Source organism: Haliotis rubra, unplaced genomic scaffold (genome assembly GCF_003918875.1).
Source record: "Haliotis rubra isolate DU_JTF1 unplaced genomic scaffold, ASM391887v1 Scf278, whole genome shotgun sequence".
In the NCBI taxonomy this organism is placed as follows: Eukaryota; Metazoa; Mollusca; class Gastropoda; order Lepetellida; family Haliotidae; genus Haliotis; species Haliotis rubra.
This window is the reverse complement of record NW_025766869.1, coordinates 1,176,734-1,200,448: the sequence shown is the minus strand read 5'-3', so window position 1 is coordinate 1,200,448 and position 23,715 is coordinate 1,176,734. Positions and strand designations below refer to the sequence as shown.

Below are 23,715 nucleotides of genomic sequence, written 5' to 3'. Positions count from 1 at the left end.
ATGGACTGGACTGATTGGCTTACCTCCAAACTTGGCTACTTTACTCTCTCCCCTGACTGTCTCTGAGCCTCCTGGCTAATTGCACCATTTGTACAAGTATTGGTACCAGTAATTTATGTAATGTAGACAAACTTAGGAAAGTTATTGCAGAGGATCTTCAGCACTGTATATTCTGGGATGCACGCAGCTGAACTAAGGGAGACAACTGACAAGTTTACGAACGCTTGATTTACTTTTGTTGATGGGAAACTTAATCATTATAATTGTTACTGATATACATTCACAGGACCAAAAGCTGGATAGTAAACCATTGAAATCAACCTAAATACAGTAGGAAATACATGCCATGGCCGGATTTACGTATGTTTTCAGATATTTCCTAACTTCGGGCATATATTTCATATGAATCTATACCTTTGAAACATATGCTCATCGTACATTTTCGTATGCACAAGCACCTCGTTCATGTATGCCCTGACCGGATTGTCTGGGATTTCCAAATATGAATTGCAAAACAGATACCCCGGTAAATACATGATCATACAGTATATCCAATGCATTCCTTTGAATTTCAATGGGTGCTGAACTTTCCGATTTCGTTCTAAGTTTCCTCGGGTTGAAAACATGTGAATTTACTTAGGTGGGGAAACATATGTAAATTTGCAAATTTGCAAATATTTACATACCCTAGATATTTATGTATCATACCGGATTTCATGGGTATGTATATGAACGGTTCATGCACCTTCATCTTACCTGTACTCAAGCAAGATGATCATATGTTTCCATCATGTGAATTACTTGGTTCATGTAATTTCATTTTCACACATTTTAATACGTTTGAAATGAACGTTCACATGATCTCAATATTCTTATCACCAAAAGAGCCTGACAAAGAAAGCAGTATTACGCAAGCTCACACGCCTTATCAAGCTGCACTCGCTCTTGCTACCATATATATCAGTTACGCCTTGTCTGCGGTGTTGGCAAATCTTGTGAGGTGCAAGTTTCGAGGGATTAAAAGGTTCAGTGGTGAACAAAGGGCGATGCGTTGCCCCTTTGTCCTTGAAAGTGTCCCTAGCTGACCCAATAGAATAGCACTTTGTCTCTCTTGAAGCACAGCCAAATATGCTACACGAACCAAGTCGTAATTTCTTCAGTCTGTTCAGCTCGCGCATCACTACTGTAAAATATTTTGTGGCAGTACATAATTGGAATATTATTGCACTGCATGTGACCTTCCTTAATAGTCTCACAGTGCCTGAACAATGTTATTTCTCCATTCGCTCAGCCTTTGCTGAAACAACGCCATACATAAACTTAAACTTGTCCACATTTGTTTCACTAACGCAAAAGTATACGATAACAAACAATCCCATATCAAATTATATATATTCTGTAAGACATGAAATGAAAAATTGTTTTTATCATGTAGCGATTGTGACCGGAAAGCACAGGCGGGTGCGTTCTCTGAGTATATCATAGGCATGTTGGATCTCCGTGCCTTTTGTGAAATTCGTCTATATTGTCCTGTTTAAGTTGACGATCGATAACTCAGATTGCGAGTAAATATCACGTAAGTAATTGTGATGTCTCATTGCTGTAAATTTCCCTGTCGGAGAAGTCATTCTCACAAGATATATATTCCCTTGTTTGTTTGTTCCCTTGAAGATCTATGGCTATTACGCCCCAGTGTTGCTAAACATCTTGTAGGCCTTTAGTCTGACACAGACGCAGGCCTCGCATGTTCAAGTTCAGATCTGACAGGGGCTGAAAATATCATTCCGACATGAACACGATATCTCAGTGTTTTCCTAAGTAAGTGGAGTGCTTTCTACAACATTGGAAATAACTGTATCGTTTCTTTGAGAGGCATTTTAGAAGTTGTGAAGATGAAGGAAAACTGATTTGTATGGATAGACAACTTCTTTATTGCAATGAGTGCGACGTTTCGGTGTAGGTACTAACACCGTTATCAAGCAAGTGATACAACAACTGAAGCAAGGAGAATATATACATAGCTGTATGGTGAGTATATACAATTAACAAGGTTGATGTACATTCGATATTTGATAAGTGATTACAGCAGAGGAGGCTGATGTACAGAGTGATTGATTGTGATTAGAGTTGAGTTTATACAATTGATGAGTTGACGTACAATAGTTGTGATATCAAGCACAAAGGAGGGAGCATGGAAGCCAGATGGACAAAGGAGGTAGGGAAGGATTACTCTCACCACCAGTAATCCTTCCCTACCTCCTTTGTTTTTCAATCGACATGTATGAGGATGTTTTGTTACAGTCATGATTATATGTGAATCATCACTGAAATGCAGTTGTTTATTTTTAATTTGTTTATAATTTATTTTAGAAAAATCACCAAATACTCGATGTATGGTCTTGTATCAATGCAGCAGACATGTGTAAACTATGTCCAAACATATTTGTATATGGGGAAATCACATTTCAATTTCGACAATATTTTGAAGCTATTGAAATCATCAAACGTCAAACGATAACTCTTCAGGTCTCATAAAAAATGAAAGTTGGGCAAGCCCTCAATACCACCTATAATATAAATCATTGCAGCCCATAGGGCTTACACGAAAAAAAATGGATTGCTACGCGCCTGGCAAACGCACGACAATTGCAAGACGGGACTCTAACCACTGATTCTCCGTGACCTGGAGACACATGTGACTGAGCGTATGTTGGGACGTCGTCTGTCTTACAGACCCTGAAGCAAATATATCCAAGCCCACGCAAGTCTACAAAATGTGGCAAGTCTAGATTTCCACAGCTTCAGGAGAAAGTCTCAGGGTTCCTTTTCATTATATTATATATTTTTTTTACTATGAACTTTTTTTCTGTAACATATGTTCATATCAGTGACTAGTTGTTAATCTAGTTCTGACGGGTAGAAGACAAAAGACAAAATGGATACTAGTGCTGTTACATGTTTTAATTATATATAAACATTCGTCCGTGGCTCGGGATGAATGTATATTTTCCACCAAATGTACATTCGTAGGATGTCGAAATCTAGGTTAGGCTATTTGAATCATATTTACAATTAAAACACCCAAACAATGGTTTGTTGTCCAAACTTTTGGTTTTCCATATCTTGTCCCAGTCTGTATCACAGTCACAGAACGGTATTTTCTCCCCTTCCGTCTCTAGGAAAACTCACTGCTGGGTTCGGGTTATGGAGTGCCATACCAAACACCCACGGGACCAACATCTCCAATAACAACGCTTAATTCGCAAGTGGTGAGGCAATAAGCTAATGAGGCTAAGGGTTTGTGAAATATTTATGATGCCTTATATGAAGTCTATCATCTAAGCAAGTCTAGCTATGTGTGGCTTTAAGTCACTGCTTGAAGAAAGGCACCTTTAGAATTTTATTTGGTAAATACATGTATTAGTATTTCCATCATATTGGAAAATACATAGACAAACACTTAGAGTCTAAATATATATTATTTTGATAGTAACAAACAAACCTATTTAAAATGAAAAGGAGCCCCAGCTAGGGAGACACGAGATTCAGTCCGGCCAGCCATGGCAGTTAGATATGTTTACTTTGTAACCCGACCCCCAAAGTGAGTTGGGTTTCTTGCAGATGTTAACAGACCCTGGACCTGAGGAGATCTAGACTTGCTTCATTAAGACTTTAGCATTGCAGAGAGGGCTTGGCAGTAGGGGAAATAATGTGGTTCAGGGACTGTGAGACAGACTAAGCAGTAAGGAAAATAATGTGGTTCAGGGACTGTGAGACAGACTAGAAAATGCATGGCAACCTACACTTCATTGTGACTATGATTAAGGCATCATTTTAAAACACAAGGGTTATTTCCTTTGCGTTAACTGACAGACTTTCGGTGTCAAATTATTTGGAACTCCGGCCAAAGGTGATGTTATGCTGTCTGGAAATATGGAGAGAGGACAGAACTTGGCAAGATACCAATAAATATGCTTGTCATTTTAACCTTTATCTGATGTTTTTTGGAATGTGATTTTATAATTGAAGATGTATCCTGCACCTGTAGCCCCAATATAGATGTTAGTCTGTGAATCTTCCAAATTACTTCGTCTCTTTTTTTCAATTGAAATTAAGATCTTTGCCTTATATCAAAATAATATATTTTCAGTCTTAATGTGCCTATGTCGGAAATCAAACACCGGTTTTTGACCTGACAGGCGAACGCTTTAACCACGAGTGTACCCCATCATTCCTTGATACTGTTAAAGTATATACATTGGTACATTTATTATACATTCAAGATTGAACCCAGTTTTGTCACCATATATCCTTAAGTTTTTATGTTAGTGACATGATCTGCACACTGATAATTTAAAAAGTGGAATATATATCATGATTGTTTGCGATCTTTATCCAATTTAGTTTTCCATTTATCTGGTAATTTTCAGTTTCTATTTCCTGGAAATTCTGTACGAAGGTACTTTTAAAAGTTTCACCCAATACCATTAAAGCATACAGATAATACGTTTCGGTACTTTGATAGAATAATAAGTACACAGTATATTCCATGAAATTGAGATACCAAAATGATTAACATAATTATATAATGTATAACAAATTAGACAGCAAAAAGCAAAAAGCGAAAAAGAAAACGCATGAGCAACATAAATGCTGGCAAGTTGTAAGATTTCAATAATTATCGAAACTGCTTAGTTATGAGCTAATTGCAATCAATACAATTTTCTATAGTCTACCCAAGAGACGGCGTGACGAGCCAACGTTGTTCATATGGCCGCCGGATAAAATGAGTATTTCCTGACGTTAGTAAATTTGGTTAGAATCTTTAGCGCTGTATATTCTGAAGTGCACACAAATCAAACAGCTAAGGGAGACAACCGACAATTTTACGAACGCTTCATTTACTTCTTGTAATGGGGAAACTTATCCATTATAAATGTAAATGATATACATTGTGACTTGGCTATATGTACACTACTTATATACATGTACTCTGGACTGCAGGCCTTTGATACTGAATAAAGAAGGTTGAATCATGAACATCTACAGTGTAAACAATTATCAAAAGTTCTGATCACTTATCAGAGGCCCTCGTAATGATAAAAGGTTTCCAGAAATGCCAGTCGTGTAAGACTCTACTCGATTATTTACAGACCGCGGCCATAGAGCTGGAAAGGTGTTGAGTGCGACATAAAAAACAACAAACAGTGTACAGTGCAACATTGAAACACGCTCTTTCTACATTGTATGAATGGTAGAGAGGGGAAATCACTCATATCACATGGGTTTGGAAGGTAGGTAGGAAGGCCGGCTGACCGGCCGGCCGTGTGTCCCTTTCTAATGTTGTACATTGTAGGACTTTATACACACAGTGTCATAGGCGTACAGGCTTTATCCATAATATCCATGGATACTGTATCCCAGCAAAATGTGAACTACTGCTGTGACAGTGCCCGGGAGGGGTGTGAGGATGAGGATGGAACCCGGGTCTTCCCACTAGGCTACCCACCCCACCCCACCCCACCGTCCCCTCGAATGGATTTATCCGCCGACCCATCGAGTGGTCCGGAACTCAGTTTATGGTTTCTTGGTACCCTACCCCACCCCACCGTCCCCTCGATTGAATTTATCCACCGACCCATCGAGTGGTCCTGAACTCAGAGTTTATGGTTTCTTGGTACCCTACCCCACCCCACCGTCCCCTCCATTGAATTTATCCACCGACCCATCGAGTGGTCCGGAACTCAGAGTTTATGGTTTCTTGGTACCCTACCCCACCCCACCGTCCCCTCCATTGAATTTATCCACCGACCCATCGAGTGGTCCGGAAGTCACAGTTTATGGTTTCTTCGTACCATAAAGTTACTGGATCGATCCCACCTTCACCATTGTTTTATTCTATATTTTTTCAGACCTTCTTTATTGGACATTTTTCTATACCCACAACTTCAAGTTATGACTAATAGAAAGAGCTCACGTAAAATATGAAGACATTTTTGCCAATGTCAAGAAAAATAACCTTTCTCAAATTCAGTCTATTAACCATGCTGAAGTGGCTATAATACCATTTTCCCAACTTATCGCACATTGTGCAACACTACGCAACACTACTCGGAGCCAAACAGCCCCACTGCCTTTCCGCCCATGACACATGAGTTTATATTCACCCCCCTCCATTAATACAGTGTAGGAAGACCTACAACAATGTATTGAACTTCACTAAGCATCTTCAATGGCAGATAAAAAGAAAACGTATTTTCAGCATGAAAAAAAGAAACGTCATGTTTATCACACATACCGTTAAATGCTGACACTGAATCGCGGGAGTTAACAGGCTAACATTTCCGAGTCCTGAAAAAACAGCCTCAAAATACATGCCATTTTGAACACAAAACTGACACTTGCTTGTGTTAGAACCTACATTGAAACGTGGCTCGCACTGTAATAAAGACGTTGTTCATCAAGATATTGTTATCCTTCCTTTTGGTCTAAATAACGTGGACCCGTGAAGGTCCGGGTTAGAATATTGATCTTTTATTTATATTATATGTATATTATTGTATACTGTAAACTGACCCACTACGTCATGTATGTAAGTGTACACTGTAAACTGACCCACTGCGTCATGTATGTTAGTGTATACTGTAGACTGACCCACTACGTCATGTATGTAAGTGTATATTGTAAACTGACCCACTACGTTATGTAAGTGTGTACTGTAGACTGACCCACTACGTCATGTATATTAGTGAATACTGTAAACTGACCCACTACATTATGTATGTAAGTGTGTACTGTAAACTGACCCACTACATCATGTAAGTGTGTACTGTAAACTGACCCACTACATCATGTAAGTGTGTACTGTAGACTGACCCACTACATCATGTAAGTGTGTACTGTAGACTGACCCACTACATCATGTATGTAAGTGTTTACTGTAAACAGACCCACTACGTCATGTATGTGTGTACTGTAGACTGACCCACTACATCATGTATGTGTAGTAGCCTGTTTACTACGTATGTAATAGACCCACTACGTCATGTATGTGTGTACTGTAGACTGACCCACTACGTCATGTATGTAAGTGTATACTGTAGACTGACCCACTACGTCATGTATGTGTGTACTGTAGACTGACCCACTACGTCATGTATGTAAGTGTGTACTGTAGACTGACCCACTACGTCATGTATGTAAGTGTATACTGTAGACTGACCCACTACGTCATGTAAGTGTGTACTGTAGACTGACCCACTACGTCATGTATGTAAGTGTGTACTGTAAACTGTCCCACTACGTCATGTAAGTGTGTACTGTAGACTGACCCACTACGTCATGTATGTAAGTGTGTACTGTAGACTGGCCCAATACCTTTTGTTTTTAAGTGTATACTGTAGACTGACCCACTACGTCATGTAAGTGTGTACTGTAGACTGACCCACTACGTCATGTAAGTGTGTACTGTAGATTGACCCACTGCGTCATGTATGTAAGTGTATACTGTAGACTGACCCACTACGTCATGTATGTAAGTGTGTACTGTAGACTGATCCACTACGTCATGTATGTAAGTGTATACTGTAAACTGACCCACTACGATATGTATGTAAGTATGTACTGTAGACTGACCCACTACGTCATTTAAGTGTGTACTGTAGACTGACCCACTACGTCATGTATGTAAGTGTGTACTGTAGACTGACCCACTACGTCATGTATGTAAGTGTGTACTGTAGACTGACCCACTACGTCATGTATGTAAGTGTGTACTGTAGACTGGCCCAATACCTTTTGTTTTTAAGTGTATACTGTAGACTGACCCACTATGTGATGTATCTGTTCCTTGGTGAAAAAATTTAATTGAATGGAATGAAATACAACTGGTAAAAGATATAATAATGAATATAATATATTATGATCTAAATATGGTATAAGAAGAAGACAAAGTCAACAATATTCCCCGCAATGGCAAAATACTCTTTATCTATATGTCCACTGGTTATGACTATGTCAAATGTTTTGGTGTATATCAGTGAGAGTTTTATTCCCCACTCAGCAATATTCCAGGTATATGGCAGCGGTCTGTAAATAATCGAATCTAGACCAGACAATCCAGTGATCAACAGCATGAGCATCCATCTGGGATACAATGATATGTGTCGCCCAAGTCCGTGACTATAGTGCAAATAGGAAGGAGAGTGCAGAAAGGTTTTTTTTAAAGTTCTGCACCGGAAAAGAGCACTACCACCAATTTCTGTCGAAGTCAAACTTGTTGCCATGGAAACGCAAAATATATTTTAATCAGAAATCCAAAACTACCTAAAGGCACCAGTACACCACCAGACCTATCGATGTGTCAAGTTTGGTGAAGAAATATTGAACAGTTTTAAAGTTCAGCTCCGGGAAAGACAAATGTGCACAGACGGACGGAGGCCATTTGAATACTCTCGGAAAACGCGTTGCGGGGGTTAAAAATGGACGTTATGAGTTTGTCATACGTATAATTATGCATCTAACTGAATAATATTATTCTGACTGGAATATTTTGACATAATATAATAATGACAGACAGAGACACAGACAGACAGACGGTGTTTTATTTTGTATAATGGCTTCAAGACTCATGGTACAAAGTCTGTTTGTTTGCAACTTGCATAGGGAAAGGAAGTGGCAGTTACAGTAACATACAGTAAGAAAATACACGTTACAGAACAGTTTACAATTATTACATTAACATCTGGAGATATGCGGAAACGTCTTAAGTGAATATTAATTACCATGTTTAAAGTGTCATTAATTAATCCTCATTTCGTGATACACGACATGGACTTCATCTTCAATAGCATTGTGATTATAGAAAACACATTCATCAATGTAAGTGGTAAAACTGCTTCGAACTAACTACATCTCGATTATTACTACCACCCAAAAACATCATTAACAACCGTCTACATTGAAAATCTATGTTAAATAGAGCATATATTTTTACAGGTAAATTTAGATTTTGTTTGGATATATAAATGACAAATGAAATATATAGATCCTACGTAGTCCCAGAAAGAATTGTTATTGAACCTCTTAACAGTTTCACTTTCGGGTCACCTACAGACTGGCAATAGCAAAGAATGACAATAGCAAAACTAAATCGATAAAGCGAAACGTACAATATATTTCTCTTAGGCCCGCCTAGATGTTTTGATATTTGTAAAATCACATTAAAAAAGAATCTAAAGATCACTACTATCCTAGAGAGAACAGTATTTCTACTTTCTCGGCGGACTTAAATAAAATATATATGAATCACCTAATTTACATAATTCAGACAACACCAAAAACTAATCGGTGAAGCAAGTATACAACAGAATTGTTCAGGTGGGCAGTTTTCTGTACACGGTAAACAGCAAAAAAATCGGTCAGCATTGATGCCAGTATTTATTCCAATGCATATAAAATAACATAAGTCAATACCTAGCATATCTTACACAATGAACATCAGACACGTTATCATATACATACAATAAGAAACATAGAAAGTCAAAACATACATTTATCAGGTAAGTCAACAAGTCTATGTTGAATACAAACAGTTCTCTAAAGCGGGATTCTGGTGATGATTTATCCCCCTGATTAAGTCTTGTAATTTAATGGAGGAGTAGGCAGATCTGCGTCCAACACAACGGGGATAGACGGTAGGTGTTGTATAAGGTCAACCCATGTCATACCGAGCAAAAATAAAGCCTGGTATTAAAATTTGCGTGGAACTCTAAGAGTGGCACATCCATCTCTACACACCCCTTTGTCAGAGGTAGACCCAGTGTTTCACGACAGTAACTCACACACAATTCAACTTTCAATTATATACACACAAATAAATGTACATCGGGATAAATTGACCAAGAAAAAACAACACATAGCAAACCCTCTGTGGGGAATTTAAATTATTTTCAAACACAACAGGACTGATAGAATAACGAGACAGACAGTTTAGTAATTACATTTCTCTCCCGACACAAGTACTATGGCACATTTAAACTGGGACATTGTATGTCCGCTTCAATCACTTTCATTGTCTAACTGAACTGACATAAACATGTCTATTTTACAGCTACAAATATTATATTTCAATCTCTAGCCTCTACATATGGGTATTTAAATTGTTTATTTCACAGAGTAGTAACGCAATATGTCAAGATATTCATGATTTGAAACAACATTTACTCAGTCATCAACTCAGTTGTTAGTTGTGACATGTCCCAGAAATGTGGGAAATGTTTCATAAACTGATCAGTTATCACATAATAATAATCATAACAATACTCCTGTGTGGATGTAAAATGCTGCTAGTACACAAATGAAAAGTGTCATGTAGAAAACCGACATATTTAGCTAACCTTGTTACATTGTTGTACACAACATACAACACATGAACAGGTAACTTCTATGTCCGCTTCTTTCAGTTCTGTTGTATTGAATTTGTCTGATAAAGTTGATGTGTGATATTTACAAGTTTACACTGGGTCATGTTTAGTTTATTTCTTAGGCCAGGGCTTCATTAATGAGTGATTTCTTGATGTCAGACATGAGGATCTCCTCCCCACTGACCACCTTCATGTTTACTGTGCAGTCACTGAACGGACAGACAGAAAACACAGGGAGAAGATCCTCCTTGAACTCCACATCAACTTTCCCTAAAACAACCGACCTGTCTACGTCAATAAATCCTATTCTACCCCTCCCGACATCCAACACAACGCCATAGGTGGAGGGTGGCCTGTGTGCCGGGTGTGTCAGACATTGTGTTTCTGTAACACTTCCCCCCCTCCCCCGCCAGATACACCATGGTACAGAGACTCCCCGGTGTGTGTCACAGCTCCCTACACTGACACACCAGGAGCGGCGCTGGTGACAAACACACACCCCACTGTCTACCTGGCTCTCCTCCCCAACACCCACCTCCAGGACAGGCAACCACACTCCACCCACCACACCCACCCTGGTGTTGGTCTCCCAGTATCGTGTTGTGTGGGGGACAGGGGTGACACTAGAGCGGGATGGAGGAAGGGGGATGGGGGTGGAGCTACACGTGCCCCACAATCTCTGTAGCCTGCCACTGTCCGTGTGTTGTGTGGCGGGCGGGCGGCCGACTAGCTCACCGTCTGTAGTAACATGGCAGCAGTCTGTGTTGACTCGACCAGCGTCCAGTTGGAATTTAGGACCTGGAAATATACAATTGTTATTTTATTGAGTTTAGCAACTGTATTTCCTACAATATATCATTGTATTGTTTGTCCCGTGTCAGTGATTCCAAAGCAGCGCACTACATGTTCGGCTGCCATTTTCGTCCGTCTGTAAATACAACGATACTCGTGCCCTAGATAGTAATAATAACGACATGATACTATCCAGATGGGTATTTAAATTGTTTGTCATACATTTCTACATGCATTGGTAAACAAATAACCACTGGTTTAAATACTTTTTTCACCCAGCTGAGTTTGACCTAGTTTCTTGTGACGGCGGTCAGAAATAGACACTACTGCTCCCTAATTATAGGAATGTTTCAACATCATTTCACTATAAAACTATCACCATAGGTATTCTAAACTCACATAACACAAAATAATAAAGAATGAGACAGACAAAAGTGCTGTTTGGCGATATTTTTACATTTAAGTGTTCAACAGACAGAACGTGAACCGGTAACTTCTACGTCCGCTTCAATCACTGAACACAGTTTTATGTCACTCGCTGTGTGGGGAAGGTATTTGTCCGTTCGTGTGTGTTGATTAAAAAACGTATTTGTGAATGGTATGGATAGTAAACGATTTAATTAAATATATATAAATACTGCAGCATAGCAATGATCAATACATTTTATGTTAAACACACATATACATATTTAACCCTGCAGACTAAAGAACACTGCAGATTCAAAATTGATCTATTTTGGGGGCGTTTGTCCGTAGGAGTTGAATTGAAACAATTTCAGACAAGGTCAGTATATAACCATTTCCAATCTATTTACTGGTTCTGCAGTTCTATTATAACATCATATACTAAAGCAGCATGTTTCGGCACAATTTATCCTTCTTTGGACCACTGAAACTACTGATTTTGAAAATAACGAAATGGTTAAAACGAGGTCTTATAAATGATGCACATTCACATCTGTTGGGTGGTGGCTGGTTGGTTTGTTGCTTAACGCCGCACTCGGCAATATTCCAGCTCTATGGCGGTCTTTAAATATTCGAGTCTGGACTAGACACTCTAGTGATGAACACCATGAGCATCGATCTACACAAATGGGATACGACGACATGTGTCAACGACGTCTGACCACGCCATTCCGTCAGCCGCCCCTTACGACAAGTATAGATTCCCGAAAACCAATTCTAAGCCGGATCTTCACAGGTGTGGGGCGGTGGTGCAGACGAGTAAATGCGTGAAGAGTTCCCTCGCCAAGGCGGTGGCCGGACCACCAGATTCAAACTGTTGAAATCCGGATCTTCACCAGCTAGGGTAGGAAAGGCTCGCTGATGCTTTGCAAGGAGTGTTAAGGGTCGGTCATGTAACTCTTGCATCCAACAGTGAGGTGAGGTGAGGTGAGGTGAAATTGGGTTTAACGTTGTGCTTGAGAATATTTCGCTCATATGACGACGTGCATGCATGTGTATGTGTATGTGCGGCTGCTTGTACTAGCCCAGACTGAAGCTGGTTTTATAGTGTTAGCCCACTGAGATACCATGCTGCAGTGAAGCATGAATACCCCACTCAAACACATTATACTGACTCCGAGCCGACCAGTTCTTGATGTACCCATTAATGCCAAGCGCCAGGCAGGGACCAACAAGTACAATATTTTAAAGTCTTTAGGTATGACGCGGTCGGGGATCGAACCCGCGACCTTCCGCTCTCCGGGCGGACGCTCTAAGCACTACACCACGGAGGCGGTCGCATCCAACAGTGAGTGAAAAGGGCACATCCACAAGAAATCTAGCTGGGGCAGAATCTAAATATATTTCATTCAAAATGTTTGAGAAAGAGTGATTATAATCCCATCACAAAAAACGTAACATTGTTCTACACGACAATTATAACAGACGAAGGGAAAGTAATAATGTGCCTGGATATGAGTACCATAGAAGCGGACTAGAACTATTATTATATTAGTATTACAATTTTAAAAGGTCATCATTTCAACTGGCTTCATCGGAATTTGTGAGATCCAAACCGTTATTGGCCTTCATTTGGCGAGTAACAAGTCAGGGATGCCCCAAAATATATAAGTGTTAATTATGATTAGGATATAACAAATGTGATATCGGATATATCAAGACCTTTTTCGAGTGAGTTATCTATCATCATGAAAACCCCAAAGAAAATTATGTCTGATATTGGATTGAGTGAAGTGCACGAAACTACATGATGCGTCATTAATGAAGTTGGGTTTCGAGCTACACTCTCCAACAGAGGTCTGTATTTGATGGTATACTCATGATGATTGAAATTTACTTACAGATGATGAAATTAAGACTGCGGCCCTGTCTTATGTTGTACAATGTGGCATAGCCTGTTAAAGAAGAGCTTAAAACATCACAATGACACTTTTGTTTCTGAACATAGATAAGATATGAAGTAATTGTTACATGATATTTCGTCAGTGGGTTATGGTTCAACCGCCTTTACATATCTTAAGTCATACCATGGAGCGTCGAGGTGATGTGGTTATGGCACAAGTTGATAGAAGTCATCACAGATAATTGTTGTAACATCAACAACAGTGTGATACACAGGCTGGAATCGTCAACTTAAATGAACTAAACACTTCAAGCATGCAGTTGTTGAAAACGCTATTTTCGTTTTAAGCTGACCCACGTTTCACAGCCATGTGTAATTAGGGTTTTGGGACATGAAGAATGCCTGTTTTCTTGATTTCGTGACAAAATGTGAAATTCCATGTTATCCAAGTCTAAATTAAACAGCAGTTACTAAACTGCAATTTGTGGTTTTGTAGGTATGAATATTTATCGAATAACTAGTTCTGTTATGGGAACTCAATTGAAATGTAGAAACGCGATCGTCTCTGCTGAAAGAGATTTCATTGGGTCCTCAAGACAAAATGTTATGAACGGCTTGATGAAGATCAATGAGGGTACCTGTTCGCGAACAGAGACAGCGGGTCATGTCCTTCTGGTAGAACGAAAATAAACCAGAGTGTACATACCTTGCAACGTAATACCACGTGGAATTGTCTCGCCGGGGATGAATGCTCAGGTTATGAGCTGAAAGTAAAGGTGTACACTACTCATGCATTAATACAGAAAACTGTCTGTGTATAACCTTATTCGGTTGACTTTCATCCATATCATGTACCATAAATTCAGAGAATGCATATTCATACATTATTGAAAGTGTTTGTGAGTTTATCCAGGTTCCTGACAAACATACTTGTGACTGAGATTGGGAGTTATGACCTAACTACCTACATGGTACGAGGACATGCACTCATTTGAAATGATGGCTTGACCTCTCAATCCACTGTGACGTCCCTTGCGACATGAAGTGAGTACTGATGAAACCCAGAATCCTCATAGAAATATTGGACGTACATTTGTGACAATGCCATGCACTTCTTGTGATGTTAGCTGTTCAGGTTCCTGTGATCTCGCCATTCTGCTGTCTGATCCTTTGAGTTCTGTTCACAGAAGAAAACATATGTTTGTATTGTATTTGATACAAGGATGTGATTGTTGGTGTTTATAGAAGATTATGTCAATAAAACGTAACATTAGGTCGGTAGAAAACACATTTACATTTTCAGTTAATGATGATTTAAGCACTTGGTTATTATACACTGTAAGGTTTGAAAGTTGCTTGTGGTATTTGCTATGTAGTCCCCACCATGGTGTCGCAATGTACCTCGGATGCGATGGATCATCTGTTGTAGCTGTTGCCACCGCCCTTCATGCATCTGAAACAACACTCGCATTAAACAGATCAGCTGTTGAGCACAGTATGTGTGTGTACATACATGCATCTGTCTATCCATCAACCACAAACACATACACAAACTCACGCACACACACACAGTTGGACGCACGCAAGCACACACACGCACTCATGCACTTACATACATAAACACAAATGCGCGCAGGCACATGCGCGCACACATATATATAAACATGGATACATGTGCGGATAATTGGAGACTATATTTACTGTAACATGACATCATACCATGATGGTTTCTCGTCCTCCTTATCGTCGTCAGCAGATCTGAAATAGAATACAGACAAGATCAATTTAAAACGACATCGATAATTAATTGTCACGTTACAACTTATATTCACAATTAAATCAGTTGAAAGTATTATATTTCTTTGCATACGTGAAACATAAATATAGTTGAGAACAAGTATTCTGTTTTATGCAAAACTATTCAAATTGAATGAATCATAAACGCAAAGGTTCAAATCAATTAGTCAAACGAGACACTGGCCAATTCCCTGTGAGTATTATCTAAACGTAAACTGTCTTGATTTATATTCACCTTGTGAAGTAGGCTGGGAATCTGGAATATGATCCATGTTGAGACTGGAGGCGAGACCACCAAATGTGTCGATAAGTTCCTCCAGAGCTCTCTGGCCTTGAAAAGTAAGAAGGATTCTTGTGTCTTGTGTGTCATCTTCTGGAAGCTCCCTCTTCATATTGTCATCATATTTCGTCTGCAGTACATCTGTGAGAGTAATGAGCTCCTCTCGTCTTGTAGATTCAAGTGTTCTCTGGGTGTAGTCTATCGCCGATACTATTGAAGTATGGACGTCATGTAAAGTGTCAAGTTTCTCTTCAACCATTTCGTTTGGGGCTTGGAGACTCATTTGAAGTTCTTCCATGAGTTGTTTCTGTCGATGAAGGAACTTTGCAGCAACACTTTTGCAGACTGCCGTCATGTCGTCTTTCAGCTTTCTCTGCGTCTCTGCCAGTTGATTTTGGTGACTGGTGACCCTTCCAATCCTGTCAGTGACATCTTTCAGTTTATGCTGCTGCTTCTGTACTTGCTCCTCCAGCTGACCCTTCGCTACGTCATAGGCCTGATTCAAGTCTTCATTCTGCGGTGATCCTTGTGGGCCCGCAGTGCACAAACAAGACAGACAGCTTTCTTACACGTGTGGTCATACAGCTGCAGTTTGTTGTCAGGGTGGTCTCTGCAATTACGTTCCTTCAGCCACTGCTTCATGGAGATATTCTCTGCCTGGTTGATGTCACTCGCCCTATGATTTCGATTCGGTTTCAGTTTGTCATGCATTTTATGACAGTCGGAACAGAGGCGTACATTACATTCGTGACAGAACTTCACAGCCGGTGTAGCATGATCTTCTTCGGTGTAGTTGCATTTCTTCCCTTTGTCAACATTTTCAGAGTAGGCAGCTTCATTGCGTCTGACATGATCTACTGTTGTCTGCTCCATGGTGACCTCGCGGCCACAGGAAGGACAGTGGATGCATTCCTCTTCCATTCCTGTCTGTGCAGCTCGGTGATCAAGGCATGGCTTGCAGGCAGAATGAAGGCATGGCAGAAGACGAAGCTGACTCTCATCACAACAGGACTCAGTCGAAAACTGGCACACTGTCTCAGTGGAACCTAACAGCACAAAATAACACGAAACGTAGTTAGACACATACACTCACATGTTTGTTGTAATTAATGTTATGGTCTGGTAACTTTTCGTGACGGTCTTTACTCACCTTACTAAAACTACAAGTATTTGATTGAATGATGGGATTATTGGCTCTACCATTGTGAATTTTGAATTCATGAATTATGAGTTAATGATAAAAGTTTTTGTCAATATAAGTTATCATTGTGTCAAGACACAAGTACATCTTAACTGTCAAGGGTGTATGGCGACTAATTGGAACAGCCACCTAGCCATGCAAATGTGCCAAATTAGAAAACGATTGTAGTTGTAGTCTCCACCGTCCTGGAACGTTTTCTGCTAGACTATAAATATACATGACGGATTCTTGGTCTTAATGTACCTGCATGTTGGATTGTCTCTGTATTGCCCACCCTGTCTGGAGACTGTGACCTTGGAACACCCACTAAAGCATCATATGCCTCCTGTTCTTCCCGCAGTGTCTGAAACCACAGATATCGCTGCATCTCATTTGTCGTTTTATTATTATGCTGTGCATGTAATTGTTCCTCTTTGTTTCAGACGTTGTCTAGATTAAGACTTACATCCCATAGCATTACATCTACCCACCTTCTCCACGTTTTCACATTTTGCTTGAGACTGCTGCAACTCGTCATTTGACTTTGACAACGCTGTCTTCACTGAAACGACAAAAATGCGAGGATTGAACCAGATATCAGTTTGTCACATTCCAGAAATCGATTGTCATTTTTTATTGTAGATGTAGTCCTCATATCTTTCCCCAAATATGACAAACAGCAATATTACAGCATCACCATCGACGCTGCCAATATAAACTGTTTTCTAAATGGCGAATAAAAATTATGTTTAACATTATTTACTATATTATATTGACGAAATAAAGTAAATGATGACATCTTAGTAAAGGTGACATCATGAGAGTCGGCCAGTCGCATATCAGTATCCAATTTAATTTTATTAGAGATAATCGGTATCGACATACAAACGATTAGGTTTGACATCGTCATCGATGTATTCTTCTGTCAACACATTCCCAGCGAAACAAATCTCTATTCACAAAGCCAAATCAGTGTGGTGACATACTCGCTTCGTCGCTAACGTTTTTCTGCCAGTGGTGAAAGCCTACCCCCATCCCCACCCCCACCCCACCCCCCCCATCCCCGTCCTTCCCACAATTCGTGATTGTGTCTGGCCATGTCTCTGAGTTGCCTGGTTGCATTTTGCGATTGTGAGTTACTCCATGGCCGCACACATTTTGGCTTCTGTGTGCACATGCTTCTGATGTTGCCTTCAGATGCAATACTTTGATGAGATAAATATCCATGTCAACTACATGTACATCCAGGTCATTAGTTCTCATATCTGTTTGTCGGAATATATATTGTAAACAATAAGTATCAGCTTACGAGTTTCAATTTCCCCGTTCTTCCCTTCTATCTCTGTCATGTGTTCATCACTTTCTTTCTTCAATCTTTCCTCCAGTTTAGCGTGATCAATGTTGTTTTGTTCAATTTGTTGCTCAAGTCCTTCTATTGCCTGTAAACAAACGTGAAAGCATTGTAAGTAAATAATGACTTCTAAAACAAACTTACTGACATTTTATCAGATTAGACGCCATAATATATAACCTTCAAAGTTGCTGACAGAGTATGTTTTAGGTTTACACCGTTGGGAAACACTAAACGTGTGTCCAGTCATAATCTTATCAATTATTCACAAGACAAATGACATTTAAGCCTTATAAGAATGCCAAATTGCAATGTATCATCACAACTTACAGCTTTCAAGTCAGCTATCTCTCCATCTTTTTTAGCAAGTTCGTTTTTGTACTGAGCTTCCAGTTTGTCCTTGTTAACATAGACGAGATCTGGGCTACCTGTAAAATAGAATATCCTGTGCTCACAAGGCCGGTTTACATGAGAGCACTTGGATCCAGAGAAGTGCAGTGATGGGTTGCCTACGTATGGAGTCAATGACATCTCTACCATGGCCAACACAAAGTCAAGACCAGAATCTTACTGGGTATGTTTGGAACATTTCAGGACGTTGTTTACTTCAGAGAGTTACGCTGTACGGGGTCATGCTGATAAGGAACAAGCACTCGATGGAGTGAAACAGACAGCCTGAAATACAGAAACAGTGTCTGATTCTGTCTGTGAGAAGACATTTCAATCAGTCATCCCAGTGTGTAGTGGCTGCACATGATACTGATATTATCACCTCTTTTGGTAGCTTGAGCCAGCGACTTTTGAATACTGCTTGATGCAGCCATTGAGGATGTTGGGCGGGTGCACTTGTGGCCCAGGGCAGGAAATCATACTGGCATGAAACTGTCATTCTGTTGGGGTGGATTGTTGTCGCCTTGACAGAAGATCTTTGACATTTGTATTCTTGGTGTACATAAAGTGAAGCGTAAACCCAGATACAGCCAGCATTTTCAAGACCGTTGATGTGCTTTCGCTCATTCTTTGACGATTGCAGGAGTGAGTGAGTGAGTGAGCTGGGTTTTACGCCGCTTTTAGCAATATTCGATCAATATCAAGGCGGGGAACATCAGAAATGGGCTTCACACATTGTACCCATGTGGTGAATGGAACCCGGGTCTTCGGCGTGACGAGCGAAAGTTTTAACCACTAGGCTACCCCACCGCCCCGACAATGCATGAAGACAAAAGGAACGGTTGGTATGCATTATAGTCATCCAGAGTGAACCGCCTTTCCCAGGAAACACACTGACCAACAGTGGAGAGGTAATCATTGGTGGATAGGTCACAGACAGGTTGTTGCATGCAGGATTCCACCAGCATGTATATAGGAGGCAGGCGGTGTGACAGAAGACGAGGGGAACTCCTGGTAGGTGACACTGAGTGTGCCGAAATGCTCAAATGTATAGAAGAAGCAGTCAATAATGAAGCCGCCATTGTCGCCAGTCCGCTTGTATTCAAGACAGGGCAGTGATCATAACAACAGGTCTTAATTTACAGACTGACAGACCAAAGGTATCCATTTTCTGCATATCACATGATACGTAGTTTGAAGGAAAGAACATGACTGAAATTATTGTGATAACTCTGGATAATTATGAATGATGGAAGCATTTAGCATAAAAAGGCCTTTTGTAATGAAGTAAACTACAATACTTTCACAACAATATTAATGCACAAGTGTTAAGTATATATATATATATATATGCAGTTATCAAATTCCATGTCTTACTTCACTTGATGAGCTGGCAATTCCCTGTCTATGATGCTTAAATGATTAGCAAATATTTGTATGTACATCAAGAAACCCTTAGAAGGTTTGCCTACCTTCTTCATTTGAGGTCTTATCAAGTATGTCCTTGATGAAAGGCTGTGTAGTATCGAGGACAGCACAGAGCGTCTTGTAACCTTCTACTCCCTTCTTTTTAAGCGTCTCCAACACCAGCTCACATTTCTCTGTCCCAGCGTATTTACACCTGCCATAGTCTGTCTGTGTGAAGATACATTTCTCATACAAGGCATCCAGCACAGGGTCGACCTGAAGGTTCTCCTTCAGAAATGTGTAGTTCTTCTGAAGGACAGCAACGTGGGAAAGGTCCATTCTGTTATGTCAGGTGGTTTGTATGTCTGTAACAGGAAAATCACATGTTACAAGTACAAATTATGCTTACTGTCTTCTATATGTCTGCTTCAAACGTTGCCACAAGCTGCATGGAAAGTCTTCCACATGCACTAGGCTGTTTCCCCGACCGCGTCATACCAAAAAGACGTTAAAATATGGTACTTGTTGGTCCCTGCTTAGCGTTCGGCATTAATGGGTACAACAAGGACTGGTCGGCTCGGAGTCAGTATAATGTGTCTGAGTCGGGTATTCATGCTTCACTGCGGCATGGTATCTCAGTGGCCTAGCACTATAAAACCAGCTTAAGTCTGGGCTAGTACAAGCAGCCGCACATACACATACACACGTATGCACGTCGTCATATGAGCGAAATATTCTCAAGCACGACGTTAAACCCAATTTCACCTCACCTCACCTCTCTAGGCTGTTGTGTTTGGGCGTTTGAATCAAGGAATATTGGAACAGTTGCTTCACTGCGAGTCGGGGCCCAGCTTTCTTCCGGTACCAGATTTCCGGTGAGAAGCGTATATTTCGGAGATAAACGTACTGTGTTTGGAAATTAGATGAATGTTAGACCGAATTGATAGTCTCTAAATTTCATTTGAAGCCGAACGCTTATGTTTGACTTTAAACACACTAGTGGTGGAATTGTGACAGATTGTTAAAGCCAGTGTCGATAATTAATGTCGATAGCACAACACCGTGGAGTATGGTTTGAGTCAATAACGTGTATGGCTCCTGCCATATCAACACATACATAGATGCGGCTTCTCATTGACGTAATCAGACGTCTGCTGGCGTTAGCAGGTGTCTGTTACCAATCTTCCCTAAGTGCACGTTCCAGCTCTTGTTGGTCTTGTGGAATTGGTCGACGACGTCTGTTTTGTCTATCCAGGTTGTGTCACAAGTGTCCAGCCGGATTCATCTCTGGAGAGCAGGCTGGCCATGGTAAAACATCAACTTTGTTCTGTTGTCAAAGTCCCGAGTTGCTCTTGCAGCGGGAGGCCTCGCATTGTCGTGTTGAAACATGAAGCCCTGTTGTTGATTGTGTACAAACGGCAGTGCAACTGGCTGAAGAACGTGATGAACATACTGACGAGCGTTCAGATTTCCATTCATGATGACCAGAGGTGTTTTACGTCATCGTCGATGACACCCATACCAAGACGCCACCGCCACCGTACGGATGGACCTCCCGTATACATTTGCGTGCAATACGCTCACCACGAAGTCTGTATAAACGTTCCCTACAATCTGTTCGGTACAGACCGACGCGGCTTTCATCTGTGAACAGCAACCTCCGCCAATTACGGACTTTCCACCTGTACACTCGAAGTGCCCACTGAAGTCTGTTACGTCGATGTTGAGGGGTCAAGGTCATGTCATGGAAGGGACGATAAGCACGAATTCCCGCTGCACGTAATCTCCGTGACACTGTGCGTCGACTGATGCGGTGACCAAGTGCCGTTTCCATTGCCGTCACAAATCGGTTTCTTAGATGAATCGTCCGAATATAGCGGTATTCCTGTGGTGTCGTTATTCGTGGTCTTCCACTTCCGGGCCTGTCGAAAGTCGCCCCGGTCTGTCTGTGACGATGGAGAAGTCTAGACACTGTCAGTGGTGTATGCAATGGGACGTCCTCGCTATGTGGACGTGCGTCACACCCATCTGGGCCATCTCGTTCTCTTTCTTCACGGGTTAACCTTGGCATTCTCTATGTGTGATTTTATGAGCAGTGATATTGAAGTGTTCGACAAGCCCGTTTATACTGATTTTTCGCACGATCTTTTCATGAAATCCGAAATCGGGGCCACAAAATGCGTTTTGGCGATTTGTTTCATGTATGACGAACACTGCCAGTCGTTATCATACATTTGCATCAAATTTGATGGAAAACGGCCAAACCGTAACGATTTGAAAAACCTATACTTTCTTCCCCGGCTGTTCGAGGGGTTCGAGGTCTGCATATTTCTTCCATGCTCATTAATTACGTGTATATGCACAGGACGCACAGGACGCACAGGATACACAGGACGCACATACCTGCATGGCGTAAAGCCCTGCCCTGGAGCTTGGATATGATACATGAGGACACCACCACACAGTCTGCTATGTTCAGTGACATGTTCGAGTTACCCAGTGCGTCAACCTTCATGTGTGCTTACAGTCGCATGTTGCTATGCAGTTAACTCCACATGTAAGCTGTATGGTATATGTAAGGTAGTGTCGCCAAACAGTAAACCCAGGTTAAGCGCTGCATTGACAAATGTATACATGTTTCTTTATTTAGGGATCCTGGACTAAAGAGTAATACTATATGTACAACCTGTGGATGTCTCTTAACAATAACCCTCTATGTACGACAACGTATAGTTGATAGCGCATCAATACACAGAGGGAAGAGTCCTAACCATATTACCTAACTCTAGGGCATCAGTGTGTGGATGACTCCGTACAATAATTAATATAGGATATTTATTTATATAGCGCACATATCCACGCACTAGTGCATGCTCAAGGCGCTGGGTATTTTTCCCTCGATCATTGAATGTCAATCTCAACGGCACATCGCATTATCAATCTCAACTCCCTGGGTTGTATACAATAACCCTCTATGTACAACAACATGTGGTTCATAGCGCATCCTAGACTAACAGCTAGTCTCTGAAATGAACATATTTTACTGAAAAAAGTTCATAGTAGAAAAATATATATATAATGAAAAGGATCCCTGAGACTTTCTCTGTGGAAATCTAGACTTGCCACATTTTCTAGACTTGCGTGGGCTTTCTTGGATATATTTGCTTCAGGGTCTGTACGAGAGACTAAGCGCACCCATACAGAGAGGGAACACTGCTAACCAAATTACATAACTCTAGTTTGACCAGATAGCGGAAATGAATGAGAAAATAATTAGTCACCTGATTTTTTGTGCGTCGTTTGCAGCAGGCCCACTCAGTTAAATTCTTCCTCAGGCTAGTTGGTTTCTCCAGAATGGGAGGCGGTGTTGTCGGTCCGGCCTACTGGTGTCCTGTGTCCAGCTAGAATGGGGACGGTGTTGTTGGTCCGACCTACTGGTGTCCTGTGTCCAGCCAGAATGGGAGACGGTGTTGTCGGTCCGGCCTACTGGTGTCCTGTGTCCAGCCAGAATTGGGGACGGTGTTGTCGGTCAGGCCTTCTGATCCTCTGTGTCCAGCTAGAATGAAATATTGAATATGAAGGTCAACTCATAGTACAAAGTCTAAATACATGCCACGTGATTACAAACAGCCAGTCATGCTTTTCAGGTTATCAGTTGTGCAAGGGAGCCAAAGTAGGTGATCATTATCAATATAATATGCAGTTTGCTAGTATATCACCCTGACCTTGACAATACCGACAGCCTATTGCTTGTGTTGTCCAGTCTTAGTGTGGGAAATACTGACT

The 23,715-nt window shown here is 40.8% G+C and overlaps 1 protein-coding gene and 2 long non-coding RNA genes across 3 annotated transcripts in view; 1 reads left to right on the top strand and 2 right to left on the bottom strand.

Moving 5' to 3' along the window:
* The window catches only part of LOC124281030, a 70,557-nt gene extending 60,626 nt beyond the window's left edge, over positions 1-9,931 (top strand). The window contains exon 3 of the long non-coding RNA XR_006899825.1: positions 9,733-9,931. This is a non-coding gene — a long non-coding RNA (uncharacterized LOC124281030). The remainder of the gene's footprint in view (positions 1-9,732) is intronic.
* LOC124281027 (E3 ubiquitin-protein ligase TRIM33-like) overlaps positions 1-23,477 on the bottom strand; it is an 85,185-nt gene extending 61,708 nt beyond the window's left edge. Inside the window, exons 1-3 of the mRNA XM_046717047.1 lie at positions 23,211-23,477; positions 19,995-20,294; positions 18,463-18,560 (exon numbers count right to left, since the gene is read on the bottom strand). Coding sequence (XP_046573003.1) covers positions 18,463-18,560; positions 19,995-20,268 — 372 coding nt within the window. The 5' untranslated portion in view covers positions 20,269-20,294; positions 23,211-23,477. The remainder of the gene's footprint in view (positions 1-18,462; positions 18,561-19,994; positions 20,295-23,210) is intronic.
* Positions 10,458-14,976, bottom strand: LOC124281029. The gene is made up of 5 exons (XR_006899823.1): positions 14,926-14,976; positions 14,616-14,701; positions 14,231-14,288; positions 13,523-13,576; positions 10,458-11,222 (listed from the first exon to the last, which is right to left on the bottom strand). It is a non-coding gene; the product is annotated as an uncharacterized LOC124281029 (long non-coding RNA).
* Positions 23,478-23,715: the final 238 nt, after the last annotated feature.